General features: G+C 43.7%; 1 protein-coding gene across 4 annotated transcripts; it reads right to left on the bottom strand.

Annotated features, from left to right (window-relative positions):
* Positions 1-3,635: 3,635 nt before the first annotated feature.
* On the bottom strand, positions 3,636-16,174 carry mapk6 (mitogen-activated protein kinase 6). Of its 4 annotated transcripts, none has more exons than XM_037483507.2 (8): positions 15,982-16,174; positions 12,233-13,071; positions 11,800-12,117; positions 7,414-7,558; positions 6,878-7,042; positions 6,543-6,738; positions 6,164-6,281; positions 3,636-5,908 (listed from the first exon to the last, which is right to left on the bottom strand). In XM_037483507.2, exons 2-8 carry the CDS (start codon positions 12,467-12,469, stop codon positions 4,814-4,816), a joined length of 2,274 nt encoding a protein of 757 aa, XP_037339404.1. In that variant the 5' UTR covers positions 12,470-13,071; positions 15,982-16,174; the 3' UTR covers positions 3,636-4,813. The 4 variants fall into 4 exon arrangements, with proteins under 4 accessions (XP_037339404.1, XP_037339394.1, XP_037339412.1 ...); XM_037483497.2 differs by lacking the exon at positions 15,982-16,174 and adding an exon at positions 14,766-14,996; XM_037483515.2 differs by lacking the exon at positions 15,982-16,174 and adding an exon at positions 14,090-14,731.
* Between the last annotated feature and the right edge of the window lie 1,737 nt (positions 16,175-17,911).

The raw sequence follows: 17,911 nt of genomic DNA, 5'->3' as shown, positions 1-17,911 counted from the left end.
TATTTACAATGATAATACATGACATTAACACGGGACCTTTCTGGCCTGCACTAGTATGACTAAAGAGGAAGGTACACAATAACAGTGTCACTGTAGCCATCTATGAGAAGCGTGTTTTCCAGGGTGATTGTATTCGCCATCGTGACTGTCATCGGGGGTGGAAGAATCACGCAATTACCCCAAGGGTTCTGTAAGCTCTTTTGCATAAATCCAATCCACTTTCAAGCTCAAAATATGTTAATCATTTCATATGAATGGCCATCTTCCTTCCTTCATTTTCCCTTTGGGCTTTCGCTGCCTCTTGATTTAAGACCCATTCATTTACACAAAGAAAACATATTCACCGGTACTGGAGGGGCTTCACTGTGGAGTAGCCTGTTCTCATCACCCACACATTGCATATGAAAACACACTTGTGATGATTTTATTTCATGTAGGAGTCTCAAGAAATAAATATCTTGGAAATACTGCAGTGAAACACCACTCAAATAATATTTTAGAAAAACCCATTCTAGCAGCTGCCCTCACCGATCTCTTGCTGTTTCCTTTTTAGTGCTCTGCCTCTCTCTGATAAGCTTGATGCTCAGGGAACATTACAGCTGCTGCTAAGCTAATTGAAAAGCTATATTTTACACAAAATAGATAAAAGGTAGAGACCAAATACAATATAACATACACATTCTAATGTGATGTATCTACATTTAGTACAGAGCCAAACACAGCTAAGGATAATAAGCTGGTAAAAATCAAACAGTCATTGGATAGTGTTTCAAAAGTATTCATAGTAGTTTGTGGAAAACTAAAAAATTGTGTCGAGATAAAGTCAAAATATTGTCATTGAGGTTTTTCCAAAATGTAATTAAAGAAAATATCATTTAATTTAATTTATAATTTTTATGGAAGCCCATTTCTTCCACAAAAAAAGAAGGGTTAGAAAATTGTGACTTAAAAAGTCTAAATAATCAGATATAAAGTCCAAATTATAAAAAGTTGTAAAAAAATCATTGTATAGCGTGTAGAAAAAGAAAAACAGCATTAGTATTATATGTTAGAAGAAAGTCAAAGAAACAGTGTCAGGGAAAAAATCCCCATCATAATAAAAAAAGATATACTATGTCCAAAAACACATAGTATAGTTTATCCAAAAGAATTGAATTATATATATTTATGTATGTTTTAAGTCAAGTAAAGGTGTGCTATAGCAAGTTGTAGTAGTACTACATGCAAATACAAGTAGTTGTATAGCATGTCATCATAATTTATAGTATAATGTGCTAACTTACTTTTTTTTAAAGCCGTGGTAGTATTTTGACATACTATCATTTTCTACTATTGCTTATTTCAGGTATGCATTTTTAAATATGAGGTTTTATTTTAGTTTGCACATAAAAGACCTTCATTGTAGGACTTAAAGTGGCAATTAAACTTGATCTATCTTAATTTGAAGTTGCGTCGTGCATTCTGTAAATTTAATACATTCTGTATTAAATTAAAAACCATTACCATATTTGGGGGCTTACATGCATATCTTGTGTGCTGAATAAATAATTACCAGGAACACTTTGCATTATGCTTCAACCAGCTTTCAGAATGAGGCATCCGTGAAGGCAAAATCCCAGTGTGATTTATATTTAAAGGATCTTTCAACTGCCATAACTTATTTAACCATTTGAGGGCAGTGCAAACAAGTTCAGAATTGGTAAATAATCTTTCATGTTGTTATAACTTTTTAGCAGAACACTTCCTCATTGACGAGCCCAGCAGTCATGGAGCAACATTATTATTCATCTCTTTTGGTTTCCACCAACTCCCGAGGGAATCATCCATCATGTTGACGCTTAACTCTGTTTGCAGGGAAGAATTTATTGAGCTTATTTTGCAGAAATTCTGCTGCCAACTGCAGCCAAAGAAATCTAATGCCAAAAACCGCATGATGGTATGAAACAATAAGCTGATGGCCTGGACTGTCTGTGACTTTGGCGCTAAAGAAAGCTTTGAAAGCGTCTGAGAGGTGATATCTATTTATAAAGGGACTTTGTGTTCTAACGGTAGTACACAGCTCTCTGCACAACTCTGCATATGGACACACATTCTGACGCAGAGGGGCCACAATGAGCAGCCTCAGGTTGCAGCAGATGAATATTGGAGGCTTTGTCTACACATGAATTTCAACCTCACTGTCTGGTGGACGCCAAGTGGCTCACGACCACCACTCTGCATTGGAGTAGGACATTATGTAGAAGCTTAATCAGTTCCTGTTTGTTGCCAAAATCTCCACCATAGAGTTTTAATTGGCCTACCGGGAAAAGGGAGATCCAGTGGCAACGGGCAGAGCACCTTGCATCAGAGCAGGAGGATGGAGCCGTTTGTCACATGGAGGAGGAAGCCTGTGTAATGTTGATGCGAGTATCGACATCTGAGGACAGCTGACAATTAAATCAGAAGCGTCGCAGCATTCTGTGAGAGAGCAAAGACTGAGGCGCTGCAGGAAAAAGAAGACATGTTTTAGGAGGACATGGGCGGTGGTGGGAGTAAAAGAAAAGGAAAACTAGCACACGACACTGTGATGTTGACCTACATTTAGTCCTAAGATGCTCCCTTCATTCAGTCACTTGGCACAAATCACGCACCTTAGCTTCCTTCAGAGTTTAATCTCGTCACAGGATTCCATTGTTAACAAGAAAGCAGAAAAACAGCAAAGAGGTGGCCTCATTCCGCCAAGCAGGAGGAAAAAAGCCAAGCCCAGCTGTGGCTGATTATGGTGAAACAAACAGCTCCAACCTCTGCAGCAGCCCATTCCCTCATTAGCAGGTCATAGGACCACAGGCTGCTTAATCATTGAGAATGTTAACAGTTCAGAATTATTGTGCTTTGGTTTTATACGCTGGTTAAACATTAAAAGATAAACGTTTATAGGGGATAATAAAGTGTAAGAAAAAATTGATGCAACTTCACAATGTCAAAACCTAAATATCTAAACAGCCAAGACAGGGCAGATGCTTTGAGAGAAGAATGACTGCTCCTCAAAAAAAATAAGTTTCCCACCATCATTTGATCCCAAACTGACCATCGGGGTCCTTGACAACGTCCCCACAACCTGCAGGAAGCCATCGACACACAACCTGAACGCCATCTATTCAAGGTCCCTCTCAGGCTCATAACGTTTTAGAAAAAGTTTGGAAATACAGGCGGCCTGTGATGGAACATTTAACGGCCTCAGTTTTTACATTTTTGGTTAACGATGAAATGACCCGTTGTAATCCTGCTGGTTTCTCCCGCTGTACCAAGGGCACAGGTTCTGAGAGCCAGCGCTACATTTAGCTGCTGACTCAAGAGTTTGTGTCCTCAGTGCTCGCAGTGGAATTTAGTCGACCTACTTTGACATTAAAACAGAGTCTGGCGGCGTCAGCTTTACCTCTTCACTAACAAGGCTCCGGTGACTGTGTGGTCATTCAAAATTAAGGTTAAAAAAACACCACTTGACCAGGTGTATGAGGTCACAGATTCATCCATGACCAAAAAGAAAGGAGACACACAAGCTTCTCTCTTTGCCAGTAATTTTATTTTGAGATATTTTGTAGAACAGGGGAACCAATGATTACAAAAGAAGTCCATAAGTGTTCTACATGCTACACCTTAACCTAATTTATCATGCCTGCCTGGAGAAAGTACATAGAAATAACAAAAGAAAATAAAAAAAAAAACATACAAATTAAAACGGACATACTTTATACTCACCATTAACTTTAAATGTACCTTTCTCTTGCCTCCATGCACGCACTTCTTTTTTTAAACATTACATTAAGATAAAAAAAAATTAAGACTTTTAGGCGCTTCTTTAAACCAGCGGTTTTTCTGTTACAATGCACCTATAAATAAAATAAAAAACTAAAAGGAACATATAAAAGAATGATATCCATTTGGATAATATTGGCGGAAAATGGAAAGCCTCAACTTCGTTTAGAACATAACGGATGAAATTTGCATCCTACCGTAAAAACAAAACACTTGGACGCCCATATAGTGCTGAAATGAAAACGGAAGTCTGTCCAACTCACTCTTCAATAATCACATTGAAAGAACACATTTTGATCAAATAAATATCGCACATCTCCTATAAATAAATAATGATTACCGAAACACCTCCCTATGTTAAATGCTAAAGTGAGACAGATTTCATCTACGCGACCCGGGTGGTCATGTGTGTAAAGCACTAGTGCGGCTTCGAGTGTCTCTCGCTGCTGTTACCTTGAGGTAGATAACACATTTACATTAACGCCTTCGATAATGGTTGCTGCTGGCATCACGTGTCAAATTTACAGTATGACAGGGTTATTTTGGAAGCTTTCTTCAGGGAAAAAAAAGTTCACGAAGTCGAACGAGAAATAAAAAAAACAAAAAACAAACATCCAATCTCCTTTTCTTCTTTTGTATCCCCCACAGGAAAGGCAAAGTTAGTGTCGAGCATCTTTCCTTATGTCACACCCTGCAACTCCTCCCCTAAAGTCCATCCTTCTTCTGGTTACTTCTCCTCTGCTTTCCGTTCTTCTACAGTACGTAAGTGTGCAAGTGACATGCCAGTTAAGCAATGAGGACGTAGACATTAAACCACGAAGGCCCGGTGACCAAGGCTCAGAGTGATGACCAAAGCTCTTTAAATATAATAAATCAACCCCCTCAATTCTTTAAAAAAAATGAAGATAAACATAATAAAAAAAGTTATGAAATGATTCAAGTTCAATAATATACCGTATTATTAAAAAAAAAGAAACTGCCTCAATTTTGCACTGTGTCTGAGGATATATACATTTCTTTAATTAAGATGCTTGAAGATGCTTGACGATGCCCAGGTTTTGTGGGCGATCTGCGGGGAGCATTTGACGGCGCAGGGGGTGAAAGAGGCCTGGATGGATTTCAGAGGCAAGTCTTCGGTGCTGTCAAAGCCGGGCAGGGCCAAAGAGTCCAGCTGAACATTAAGGACAATCTCTGAGTTCCTGCCAAGGAAGCTCTCATCCAGCTCTCTCACCTCCGAGTGCTCCGTCTCCCAGCTGGCCACAGTGTCTCCAGGCCCCTCCTCCTTCCTGCTGAACAGGTGGTCCAGGTAGCTGGTGTACGTGCTCTCCTTCTGGAGCTGGTCCTCTTTGCGGATGTCCCAACATGCCTCGTCGACCAAGCAGCCGTTCTCCCCGACTCGCTCCCCGGAGCCGAAGCTCTCCCAGGGGTGAGCGGGCCAGGCCCCGTCGCTGCAGTCCAACCCTCCTCCGCCTAGCTGGGCGAGGTTCACCAGGCACTTCTCCTCCTTCTCCTGACTTATGGACTTGGACATGGACAAAGAGCATGAGCGGGTGGCTTCCAGCTGGGAAACTGAAGTGTTGAGTTCATTCAGGAAGCCCACCTCGTGGAAGAGGACCACCTCCTGACAGGGCTCCGGCTGCAAGCTCAGTTTGATGGTGCTGGCGATGAAGGAATCAAAGTCAAAGCCATGGCTCTGCTGGCCCTGGGGCTTCTCCGTCAGGTGTTTCTCCTGCTCGCTGTCCTTCTCCACCGGGCTCTGGGTCTTCTCGGCCCCCTGCATCGCGATCTGGGCCTTCACCAACCCGTTCTTCTCGCACTTGCTCTTGGCCTTGCCCTTCTCCTTACTTTGCTGCTCCTTCCAGTTCGAGAGGTCAATGATGAGCTTGGGCTCGTAGTAGTGGTTGACTTCACTGTCCCTCCAGACCAGGTTGTCCAGGTAAGAGGGAGACACAGCCTTGTAGTTACAGGTGTGGCTACACTGCAAGTCACAGTATTTGTTTTCATGATGGTCTTCCTGCCAGGATCGCTCTGGCTCGAACATAGTGGAGTAGTCAAAGGACGGCTCATCCAAGAACTTCTCCCGATCTCCATCAGCATATTTACGAGGATCCACCTGAAAACAGAAACCGCCACCAGTTAGCCTCATTAAACTAAGCAAAGGATCCATTTAAAATCAGTCAGGAGAAGATATGTCATGAGTATACAACGTAGCAGTTGAAACACTGGAAGTTATTTTCAAATTTGTAGACATTTCCGTTAGAATACATGAAAACATTTGGGAAACAACCATTATCCAGAGAATTCAAATTTATTTAAACAAATTTATAAAAAACGGCAATAAACTGTGTGTGAGAAGATTCAAACACACCTGAACCTCCTCCTCGTCCGTCACATCAGAGAGAGCCCTTGGGTCAACCTGAACTTCATCTGGGTCGTGGGTGCTGTGCAAGTGCCAGTCTGCCTCTGACAGTTGGCTCTCATGATATCTGATAGGAGTATAAAACAAAAGACTTCATAACCAAACGCAGACACACAAAATGACAAAAGAGAAATACAAAATAACAAAATACCATTACAGGATCTAACTATGCAAAAACACCATGTTCTTTTGTTCTGGTCACCTGACCTGTATACTGTCATTTATTCTTACTGCTTAGTAAGAAAAGAAAAATGTTGTCCTCTAGAACAAAGCTCAAAATACACAACCTTGCATTTCTGAGTACGTCACAAAGAGCAGGTGAGCATACCTGTCCCAGGTGTGGCTGTGGCTCTGGTCCATGAGCACAATATCATCTACTTCGTCCTCAATGTGGAAGGGGTGCAGAGAGACAGGTTCGTCGAGGGGGAAGGAGTAGTCAGCCATATAGGGGTGGGCCAAGGCCTCCTCTGCAGTCAGACGATCCATTGGGTTAAAGGTCAGGATCTTCTCCATGAAATCCAGGGCTGGAGAGAGGGAGCATTGATATTATCCAGCGAGAAATGCTAATCGTCACAGACCAGATCCCAACCCTTCCTTTGGTCCGCCTTCATGACAATATGTTGATCTTGTGATCAACTTAATCAATGAGGAAGTGGTCCTTACCCTGGGGACTGACATCAGGCAGCAGCTTGGCCAGCGGTGTGTGAGGCTTGGACATGTCCTTGCGGCTGAAGACAGGGATGACGCTGTGGAGCTCCTGTCGGTCTTCCTCGCGCAGTACGGGGATGGACTCCAGGATAAGCTGCATCTGCTCCAATTCGTGGGCTCCTGAAAACACCAGCCAGAAAAACATGAGGCACTTCGTTGAAGGGTTACTCAACATTTAACAATTCCATGACTGAGGGAGGCTGAGCAGAGAACATCACGAGAAAAGGGATGTTGTTTGTCTTGTGTTACGATGAAGGCAATTTCAACAAAGCAGTCACTCGCACAGCTGTATATGCAAATGGGAGCAACAGGGATATCCGAAGCAGATACACTTTAGACCAAGCTCTGAGCAGAGACATTTGACTAGCAGGATGAACATATGACTCAGACCTGTGTGCCATATTTACCGACTGAGTCACCAAGTCTGGTCCAAAGACGTATGTTTGTATGAGGTGTTACAGTGAGTCAGAAGAAACCAAGTCAACATTTACCTGCAAAGAGGGTTTTCCCTGTGAGCATCTCTGCAAAGATGCAGCCTGCGGCCCACATGTCGATGGCTTTGGTGTAGTTGTTAGGAGACAGCAGCAGGCGAGGAGACCTGTACCACTTTGTGACCAGACCTTCAGAGAGATGGCCCTGTGTTTAGAAGGGGACATGGCCTATTTAGTTGGACTCCCTTTTTCCCCCCATTTAGTTACAAAGCATGACATTTTCTTTAAATCCAAAAACCAGTGGTTCGTTAAAAGCTAACGAGTCTCTGAAACTAATTCCCCTCAGTAGTAGATCAAATCGTGATTCTCATGACTTCCCTGTGCCACACAGCACTGCTGCCAACTACAGAGAACCAACCATGCCTGCTGGTTCGTGCCAAACTTGTTCGTACGCAACACAGCGTGCAGACAAAGACCCCGGAGAGAAAGGCTGAAAAGGGGGGAATCAGACCCATGTGCAGGACCTGTCAGCAGTGTGAGAGAGCAGCCTAATCTCCCCCCCCCCCCCCCCCCCCGCCACACTCTGCACAGACCAGTGACACCAATCTGCTCTCCACTCTCACACACAGCCTGACTACTCAGATAGCAGCGCACCACGCACAAAGAAAACTGACCTGCACACGTACGCGGATATTGGGGGATGGTAGGAGGTAAAACAACACCCGCGCTGCCCTCTCTCTCCCCCACATGCAGTGGTAGTCTGTGGTGAGACCAAAATGGTCAGCTCACCAATGAGTTAGGCTTTAGTTTCTGCCCCAAGTTAGACACAAATACTTTACACTATATTTGAGGGGACCACTACAGCACACACTGCGGTGCCATAAATGACTCGCTATGTAGGCAGCATATGCGACTCCTTTCTTTGGGTAACTAGCTAATCAGTATGTGGGGGCCTAGCAGTGGCTTTAACAAGTCTAACAAAGAGATAGACAGGAATTACAGAGCAGATCACATTCAAGACTGAAACTCACTAGGCAGGTCAGCATTCATTTTGAGAAACAGCCAATACGTTTCTTGACATGCTTCATTGTCGTCACAGTGGAAAATACAGCAACTGGTTTAACAGAATTGCAACATATTCAGATTAGGTTATCTTGAAAGAGTGCTGGGTCATTGCATGAAGACAAGTCTGTGTCGATGGACTCCGACCTACTAAAGGAGCAGATTAGTTTGCTTACCAGCTAAGGGCATTAACTGAACAATCCAGGCCGCCCCTTACTTTTACTGATCCCTAAGGGAGCCACCAACCACAACAGAGAAGCAGGAATTAAGCCACAAGTCGTCTCAATACCTCTGGCAACAACTTAATCACCTGATCTAGATCAAACCGGGCAGACATTTAGTGACTCGTAAAAAGGCTCCCTCAATGAATCTCACTGGGGTTTATCACAGTAACCTTTGGCACGTGGGACCAAATGTCAGCAAAGTTGGTTGGTAAAGTGTCAGTGAGATCATCACAGACACAGTCTCCCATTTCAAGAGCCGCTTCACAGAAGCCAGTGACTGAGGACGCGTGATAGCCTTAACCCACACAGCAACACGTGAAGAATTTCAAACGCCAAACACTATAAATAGCGCAATTTTTTCCCCAATGATAACTTCACCATTCGTTGCAAGAGACTGAAAGCATTCTTAAGCCTGGGTAAATAAGTGAAACCACGTCTCTGAAATTCATTACGCCATTAGTTGAGTCTGCAGCCCCTTTCCAGTTAGATCATGAGATGTCTACTGAAAGGAAGGAAGGCCTGGTGCTGGCTGAATATTTATGTTGTGGGTGTTCTTTGCAGTTGTGGTTTTGTATTGTGCTGCGAGTTGGTGTGGAATAATAATACTGTGAACATTCCAAAGTGCATGCATGTTATCAATTTGCAAAAGATCTAATAAAGACATTCTCGTGTAAAATGTAAAAAGTTGAACAAATTTTGGCTCTAAAACACATGTTGCCAGACTAAGCAGATCATTTTACTTATGTTGAATAGGTTACACCATCCTGGAGTAGATAACACCTCAGTTAAGCTTGTATAAGACCAAAATATATTGCTTGAATACAACAAATACCAATCCTAAATGGGTGGGTACTCCCTTTCACTTGTTAAAAAGTTGTCAACTTTAAACGCAGATAAGACCCACAATAAGAAAAGGCACTGGATGGGAAAAGGGGGAATCAGGGTTGGAAAGTTGGATGAAGGCACGTGAATTCTTGCCATTCTTGATTCTGGGCCACTACGAGGCCTGGCCTTAAGGTTCACATAAGCAGAAACTACCGGCTTTCTCAAAACAAGGGCCATGTACAGTATACAGTAAGTGTGAGAAAAGGGCAGAACAAATGCCATGTGGCTATATCACTGGTGCTTAAATCCAAACAACACATTACTGATACTACTGCACACAGTGAGGTTCACTGGCAAAGAGCCCTTCTTTATTTAGAAACAACGTTATTCAAATAACATGCTCTCGGCCACCCAGCTGCCCCGACTCACCCCTTCTACTAGAAGTAGAGGGGGGAGGGTTGTGAAAGCAAATTTGCTCCACTGATTTTGCTATGATGTCTGGCCAACGCTGAAACGATCGCCTCCGCACTCCACTGTGCCCTAGTGTCATTTGGGGGGGGGGGGTGAGATCATTCAGGCTGGTGTTTCAGGCCTGAAACACCAGACGTACTGTCAATCACATGAATATAGGCGCCCTGAAAAGGTGTCCGGCAGTTCTCTCCCCCCTCCACCAACATTGTTTTCATAGAAGAGACGGACGAAACAGAGCAATACTGTTTAGAAACGAGAGCAGGGTCAAAGCCTACTAAAGTCAGTCTGACTACAGCATTTGTATTCTTGACAAAAACTGAGCAGCAGTAGTCTGACGCAGTGCTACAGTACACAATAGTCAAACACAGGAGAGCTGACCCCCTTGTCAAGCAGCTTTTCAATACCCACTTCTCTGCATGTATTGCATCAGGGAAAAACTGCTTATATAGAGAGAAAACAGCCCACATTGCAAGCTCTGCTGAAAGGGAGGAGTTCAGCAATGACGGTTGGGTTTTGTGACTGTAACAAACTCACTTATACCCGGCAACTACGAGCCCTCACCTTCTTTCTTTTGCAGAGATAGGCTTCGTCTCAACCAAAGATGTGACTCATGTGAAAATATAAAACGCTCAGCTTAAAATGTGAATACACCACAAAAACATTTTGGTGGTGTGCTGGAAATCAGCAGTTTTGGTAAACAAGTGTATGTAAGCTTGTCTCAGAGTGATGTATGATGTGCCATGAATTCAGGCAGTGTTATGAGTTGAATGACTTAGCTGGCCCCAGGGATTGCATCATGTGAGCCTACTTATGAACTCCCCAATGACGAATCCGAGACATATACAAGTATCTGACTTTGTGCTCCAAAAGATTGTCCAGCAGTTTAAGAGACACTTCACAACCTAGATTTCCTGACATCACACCATCACATGGTTGACTAGAATTTCCCATCCTCTTTATAAGGTGACAGAAACACGAGAGGGCAAGCGAGGCCTTCCACCAGGCCCCAATAAAGACAGGACGATACTTACTCGTCTCACCTTAAAGACAAATGTAACCTCACTTTACTGCTACTTGTACACGGCATAAATAAAAATTATGGGTTTAGGGAGCGCATTCAAATATTTATATGACATTGGTGAATCAATCTAAAAAAACAGCACCCGGTGTGTCAACAACTGGCTTTTAATGCACTCATTGACCTAGTTTACATCATGTTAGCATCTGATGAGACATGGAAATGGTCTGTAACCCAAAGAAATAAGCCTTCACTAAGATCCAATATGTGTGTCATGCTATGTACTTTAATGCAACATATCTATAACTGATCTGCTTGCAAGCTCAAGCCTTCAACATTCATCTTAGAAGCAAAAGAAGGCTCAAGACTGAACCTGCCGGTTTTGAAAAGGCTACATTGGAATATTTTCTGTAATTTTCTCACATAGGAACAAGGATTAGCTTAATCTTGTTTAATTAAAATAGCATAAATTCACTCATGTGTATATTTAGACTTGCAATGGAGCCCCTTTTCAGGTCAAACTGTATTACTCCAAAAGGTTCCCACGCCTGTTTTTTCTTCAGCCTCACTTCTGACAAAGGAAATACAGGCAATAACCTCAAGGAACACTTCCCGTCTTGTTCACTTCCTGGTGTGCAACTGTCCCGTTGGTGGGAACCGCGTCACTGGGCAATAACACTAACATCACGCTTCAAAGTAACAAAGCACTCAACTTTGGGAAGAAAAGGTGCAAACATTTGCTCCACCTGCTCTTAAAGCTTTTGTCTGAACAGTGTTCCCACACAAAGTCATCACAAACCCTGTTAAAAAACAACACTAAAACAGCCATCCAGGGAGTGGCCCTACCTTATGAGAATAGTGTGGGTCCATGATGCGGGCCAGCCCAAAGTCCCCAATCTTCAGTACCAGGTCCTCTGTGTTGACAAACAGGTTGGCAGGCTTGAGATCGCGGTGCAGCACGTTGGCAGAGTGGACGTACTTGAGACCCCTGAGGAACTGGTACATGAACAGCCTGGCATGGTCCTCAGACAGAAGGCCCCTCTCCAGCAGCTGACACAGGTCTGTCTCCATGTACTCCTGCACAATGTAGACTGAGTTGACCTCTGTCAGAGACACCACATCCTCTGTTAGCCTGCGTCCGTTGGGGCCCAACGTCTCAAACACCTGGTGAGATAAGAAGTTGTTTCAGTGTTACGGCAGTTTTCCAAAATTGAAAATACACACATTTGCCCAGACCCCAGAAACTCCATATAAATGATCTTATGCCCCTGGGTCTTACCTTGACAATGTTGTCGTGGTCAAGGCGTCTAATGATCTTGATTTCGCGCAGGGCATGCTTCACACTCTGGGGGTCCGTCAAGATAATTTTCTTCACAGCTACACGCTTGTCACAGTCCGTGTCAACTGCGGAGAACACCAGGCCGTTCCCTCCATAGCCCAGAGGCTTCAAGTCCATGTAGCGAGAACCCAGGTCAAAGCCGTGGATGTTCATCAGCGACTCAAACTTCTCTGCCATGGCGACTGTTTCCAGCTATCACACCAGGATTGTGCTAACTCTGAATAGTCGGTCTTTGGCCCGTTTATAGTTCAAGGTTAACACCAACGGGGTAATTAATATGCAAGTCCCTCTACTGCTTCAGCGGCTGAGGTAACTGACCCCTGTATAGATGACTACTGAGTCCCCCTCTCTACCTGTCACTGTCGGATTTGGGGTAAAGTTGTGTGGTCAAACTTTTGTTCCATCTTGAGTAAAGGGGGAAAATAATAAAAAACTTGGACACTATAGTTTCAATAAACTAAGGATTATATACTGCAATGGAATGATTTTTAAGGCCAATTAAAAAGCACCGAGTCTATAGTAAACCATAAAAGCATGTAGTTGCATCCTTACAGTGCCGGTACATTCAGTGTTTGACTGGTCCTGAGCAGCTACATGCGTTTTTGTTTATAATTATTGATCGGTCGGTCTGTAATTCAAACGTAAGTCAAGTCACCGGTAAAACTTAAAACGATTCTGGCCTGTAAGTCTTCAAAGTAATGTTTCCCCCTCAATGATCAGGTGGCTCAAGCTCGCCACAGTCGCAATCAAAACTATCCTCCATTTTACCAGGGTATAACCTAAAAGACAAGAGACACAAAACAAACAAGTTAGAGGAACCACTCTGTGGTGCTACGTTGGAAGGGTTGTCGTCCAACATCTCTGACTAAATAGGTTGGTGATTTCACAAGATGACGAACGCACAGACTCCCTGGTGTCAAACGTGGTGTCATTAACGGAACATCCCTCGCCTGGTTCAGACGCCTGCTAATCAGTTTTAAGGGTATCGATAAAATAATATGATATGACACCGAGACTTAGTTCAGGTCAACAGAGACGAGGCTGGTTATCTAATCACATATTCAAGAAAATAAAACTCTTCTTGGCGTTCTGGCTCTTCACGGTGGATGAAGTCCGGAAAGGAAACGTCGCAGCGAACTGATAAGCTAACTACCAAGAGACAACCCGTCTATTCGACCGTATATCACATAACACGTCCCCCTGCTAGCACACACACCCGCCTCAATACGAGGTGAACCGTGATTTCAACAAAACATGTTCATTTCATTTCATTCGCTTTTGAACGCGAGGTTAAACAGAGACCACGCGATAAGGCGAACAAAGGAGCCGTTGTTGGCGGAGGCTTCTGAATACGTGGTGCAGCTCGGCTCGCGCTAAGCGGCACAAAGCCGACCTCGGCTAAATCGTTAAAAACGACCGCAACCCTACAGTGAAATTACATGTTGTGTAACTTACACGTATAAAACACGACACGCAATACATTACTTACAGTTCGTATTCGTAGCATTAGATTAGTTATGTGTTTAATCAAACCCGGACGAGGTTTGACCGAGCTCCGCAGTCTAGCTCTGCGGATCTGCAGCGACCGCCATTGAGGCTGGGCGAAGCTAAGAGAGGAAGCGTGACGTCACGGCGCTGCCTTCAGGACAGTCGGATTTTCCTCCACTATCGTGGCAATTGTTCTCGAAGGGCTAATACAAGTGGTATCGTGCTGCAATGTTAAATGATTTATATATATGCATATGGGAAAATGCAGGGTTATATATATATATATTAGAGCGTAGTATCACTGCATACCCGTGGCAGTCATGGATTCTGTAAGATGTTGTTCAGATCAGATTTAGTTCAGATCAGATGTTGTTCTCTCTTTCAGTAACTGTGCGTCCAAACGGTCGTTTTTACATCACACATTGGAGCTATGAGCAGTACTTGAATGCAGCAGGAGTCATTAACAACATGTGTTCGTGTGAGATCACGTGACAGCGGAAAATTCAAAATCCATCTCGGTATTTACAGATTTGTGGATGACATGATAACAGCATAGCTAACAATAATATTCTACAGAAAACACGAAAAAAACGTTCAGCCCTGCTGCAAAAATATATATCATTGTCCTTTTTATAATATATCCAGTAGATCATAAGAAAGACTACTTATATGCCAAACGTGGGTTAAAAAACGATACAGACTGCGTGCTTTGTTTCTGTTTATATCACATTCTTTCGAAATTAAGCAATTCTTTTATAGACCTGGCCTAGTTTAGAGCACATTCTCTTCAGAAATAAAACTCTGGTCGTTGTAATCCCTGCGTGTTTACCGCAGTTTAAAACCATGCAAATATGGCACTGTTTTCGAGATTGATTCACCAATGTTTTTCCTACTTGTTTTTGCCTTGGTGGGCATTAACGCTGTTTTCGGATTACGGCGCGTATTGCATTAATGTTGTTAGTGAGAAAACCAGCGGTTCACTCACTGCGGTTTACGGATTTACAAAGTCCATCTGGCACGGAGAAGCGCAGAGTGTTCCCTCATTTCCCTCACAACTAATCTCCACGATGTCCACACATCTTGAGCGCAAACGCGTGAGGAGATCAATCTAACTTTCTTGGCTCGATCACGATTTACAATGCGGCTGGTGTCCGGTCTCCTCTCGCTGTGGATGATGTGAATGGCTGACGGTGTACGGGTGGGCGTGCAGGCAGCAGCATCACAGCCGCAGCATCAGCATCTGCAGGCAGACCATGTGGGGACCCATGTGCCCGAGAATGCAGATGCCTCTCACAGGCCGGGATGGGCTCTGCGATGCAGAACAGAGACCGCATGGGGGCCGAGAGGGATGCGACAGAGTCGGGGAGCGACTGGTCGGGACACGTTGAAACGCTTATAGTGAGATCGTATGTTTATAACGATGCTTTGTCGCAAATATCAATTGTTTGGTTAGATATACACGTGCGTCTGCCGGTCTATAATAGGCAACTCTGACTTGAGATAAATTATACAGGTGAATGAAATTACTTCAAGAAGAGTTACAATGAATAGTCAATTCTAAAGTCAACGCAACTTATTTGCTCTAAAGCACTTCAGCACAGCAGACTGTATCCTTCTGGGAGACCACATGCTCTCTTCCCTCTGAGCAGAGTACAGCTGTATCCTATCTGTTGAGGTGAAAAGATAATTCAATCTTCTCAATTGTTTGAGAGAAAGGTGAATCAAAAACTCATCTTCCACTTTTGTTATGTGTATTGTAGTCAGTGCAAAGACCACTGCAGGACTGCCCTTGCTTCACCATGAGACACAGTCTCATCAGTCTCAAACAGTTGACATCAAGTCGTTGACTGTGTAAGTTTGTTGTTATGACGTTAAACGCTAGTGTTGCTGCAATGCTCCATTAGACCAAACAAACACACACTGTTGCATAGTTGTTTGTTGAGTATCACTTGTGTGACGTACAAAGTTGTTGTCCATGTTAATCAAATGATGGTATGACTCTTACTCCCTCACACAGACACACACTTTCACCAGCACCTGAATGTGTCTACGCCCAACTCCTGCATAACTATCCTCTAGCTCACTATAACGGGGCATCAGCTGTTCTCTTTGTCAAATTGTTTTGGCCTAGAATCCACATCACTAAATGATGACACTTTTATGTGTACACATAATTAGTTTGGAATCTTCAAGCCACTTACCAGAGCTGACATTGTCCTGAGACGACCGGAGCGACATGGCCCAGAAGTTAGTAGTCCATCCAGGGGAGTTTAAACTGTATATCCAACACCGCTGCTCAAGCAGAAGACAGGTGGAGGGTGCCGTCCAGTGCCTCCCTGTGTGTGTGACTTTTTTGTCAGAGCTTTGCCGATGTGTTATCCTACTCCACGGGCCTTTGGTTGTGAGGTGAAACTCCATGGAGAGTTAATATAGGCCAGGCCGGAGAGGGGAGGAGACTGCTCTGTGTATGGCTTGGCCTGTCAGTGTGTCAGACTCACCAACGTGAGAGGCTGTTGCCACCACCTCGCTCTGTTTTTTTCCTGCTACTTTATTACTCTTCTCTCTTGTCTTTTTCCCTTTTTTAATTTTTTTTTGCATATCTGCTCTTGAGTTTCGGATCTTCATGTTTTGGTCCACTCTAAGCATTAAGCCAAATAGTCTTTTGTGGCCTGCACTGAAATGTATTCCTCTTTCTGGGTGGGACTTTGCTAATCCAGTTTTGGCAATTCATGATTTCTATCTGTCATCTTAAATCAAAGGATTACATGAGGTAAGTTGATAACGTGAAAAATACACGCTCATGCATATTTTCGTCACATGACTGATGACAGACCCTGCGATGTACAGTATGTCTGCACCAGAAGGCACTTCCATTTTCACGTTTTTTTCTTGCACTTTTTTACTCACATCACACGGCGTCTGCCACTCTCCATCTGTGAAACTGGTCCTGCTGGCGAGCTCTCCTTCCTCCCGTCTTGATCTGCTTGTCGTATGGTTGGTTGCGGGTGTCTCAACAAACTGGCAATGTTTGGACTGTGGAAGGAAATGTGTGTATTTGTTTGGTATTTAAACCAGACTGCTGCGGGGTCTGAACCGGCTGTGTGTTATCAAAATATCAGAATAGACGTGTGAGGAAATGAAGGCGACGCAACGCTTTTGGGTGTTTGCTTATATTTTCCTTTTCTTTTTCCTTGAAGCATAAACCTGTATTTTGTGTGAATCTACTGTAACAAAAAGACACAGTGAGGTTGTTAATTAATCACAATGAATCACTGATTACCCTGAATGAGTTTTAGGTAGATATCATTACATAACACAGTTTACAGAAGCACCATTTCCCGCTCTCTAAGACACAAGCTCTTGGAATGGTTGATGGTCATCTTCGCTGTTTTCCATGCAGTGACCGTCGGCTGTTGAATAAGGAGCTGGCTCACTACACCTGAAGCAACGGTGCAGAACAGATCAACAGCGGGCACGAGTTTTTGCACCCTGGATAACTTGAATGGCCCTTTGACCCTCACGGGAGATTGTTATCCACACACACTCCGCTCAGGTCAGCTATCATGCAACTCTGGTATTTCACAGCGCTGTGAAAGAGGCCTACACAGAGACGTTGGTACACATTCCCCACTGTGATCGTGTCTCCAGTGTTTTGGGCAATGTTTTGTGGTTTTGTGTCAACGTTAAACGCTCATACAGTAAGCCTATTTGCCCCTTTAAACACAGGTACGATTGCTTCATTTCAGAACCTCTCATGTGTAATTTGGAGAAAGGGTCCTCCTTGTACCCATTAGCTTGGAGAGAACTGGCTGTTCCATCTCACCTTTCTTTGTTCAGGACATTTCTCTCTTCCTGCGTAAGCATCCAGGGCGTCCACACAGCGCTGCTGAAAGGTAAGTACAGAGAGTCTACACACACACACCTGAATGACAATAACGTCCCGGTAGAATTTCACTCTGCTGTTTGAATCATTTACTCTGTGGAACATTATTATGTAACGCACAACAATGCCACCATCACTGGACTGGGATTGGCCATTTTCCCTTCTTTACAGGGTGACATGACGGACTTGATCTCAGTTCTGAATTGAATTCAATGTTCAGAGGAGAGGAGACAAGGGGATCATCGGCC

Source organism: Pungitius pungitius, chromosome 4, assembly GCF_949316345.1.
Source record: "Pungitius pungitius chromosome 4, fPunPun2.1, whole genome shotgun sequence".
Lineage (NCBI taxonomy): Eukaryota > Metazoa > Chordata > Actinopteri > Perciformes > Gasterosteidae > Pungitius > Pungitius pungitius.
The sequence above is the reverse complement of the archived record's forward strand: the minus strand, read 5'-3'. Positions and strand labels throughout refer to the sequence as shown.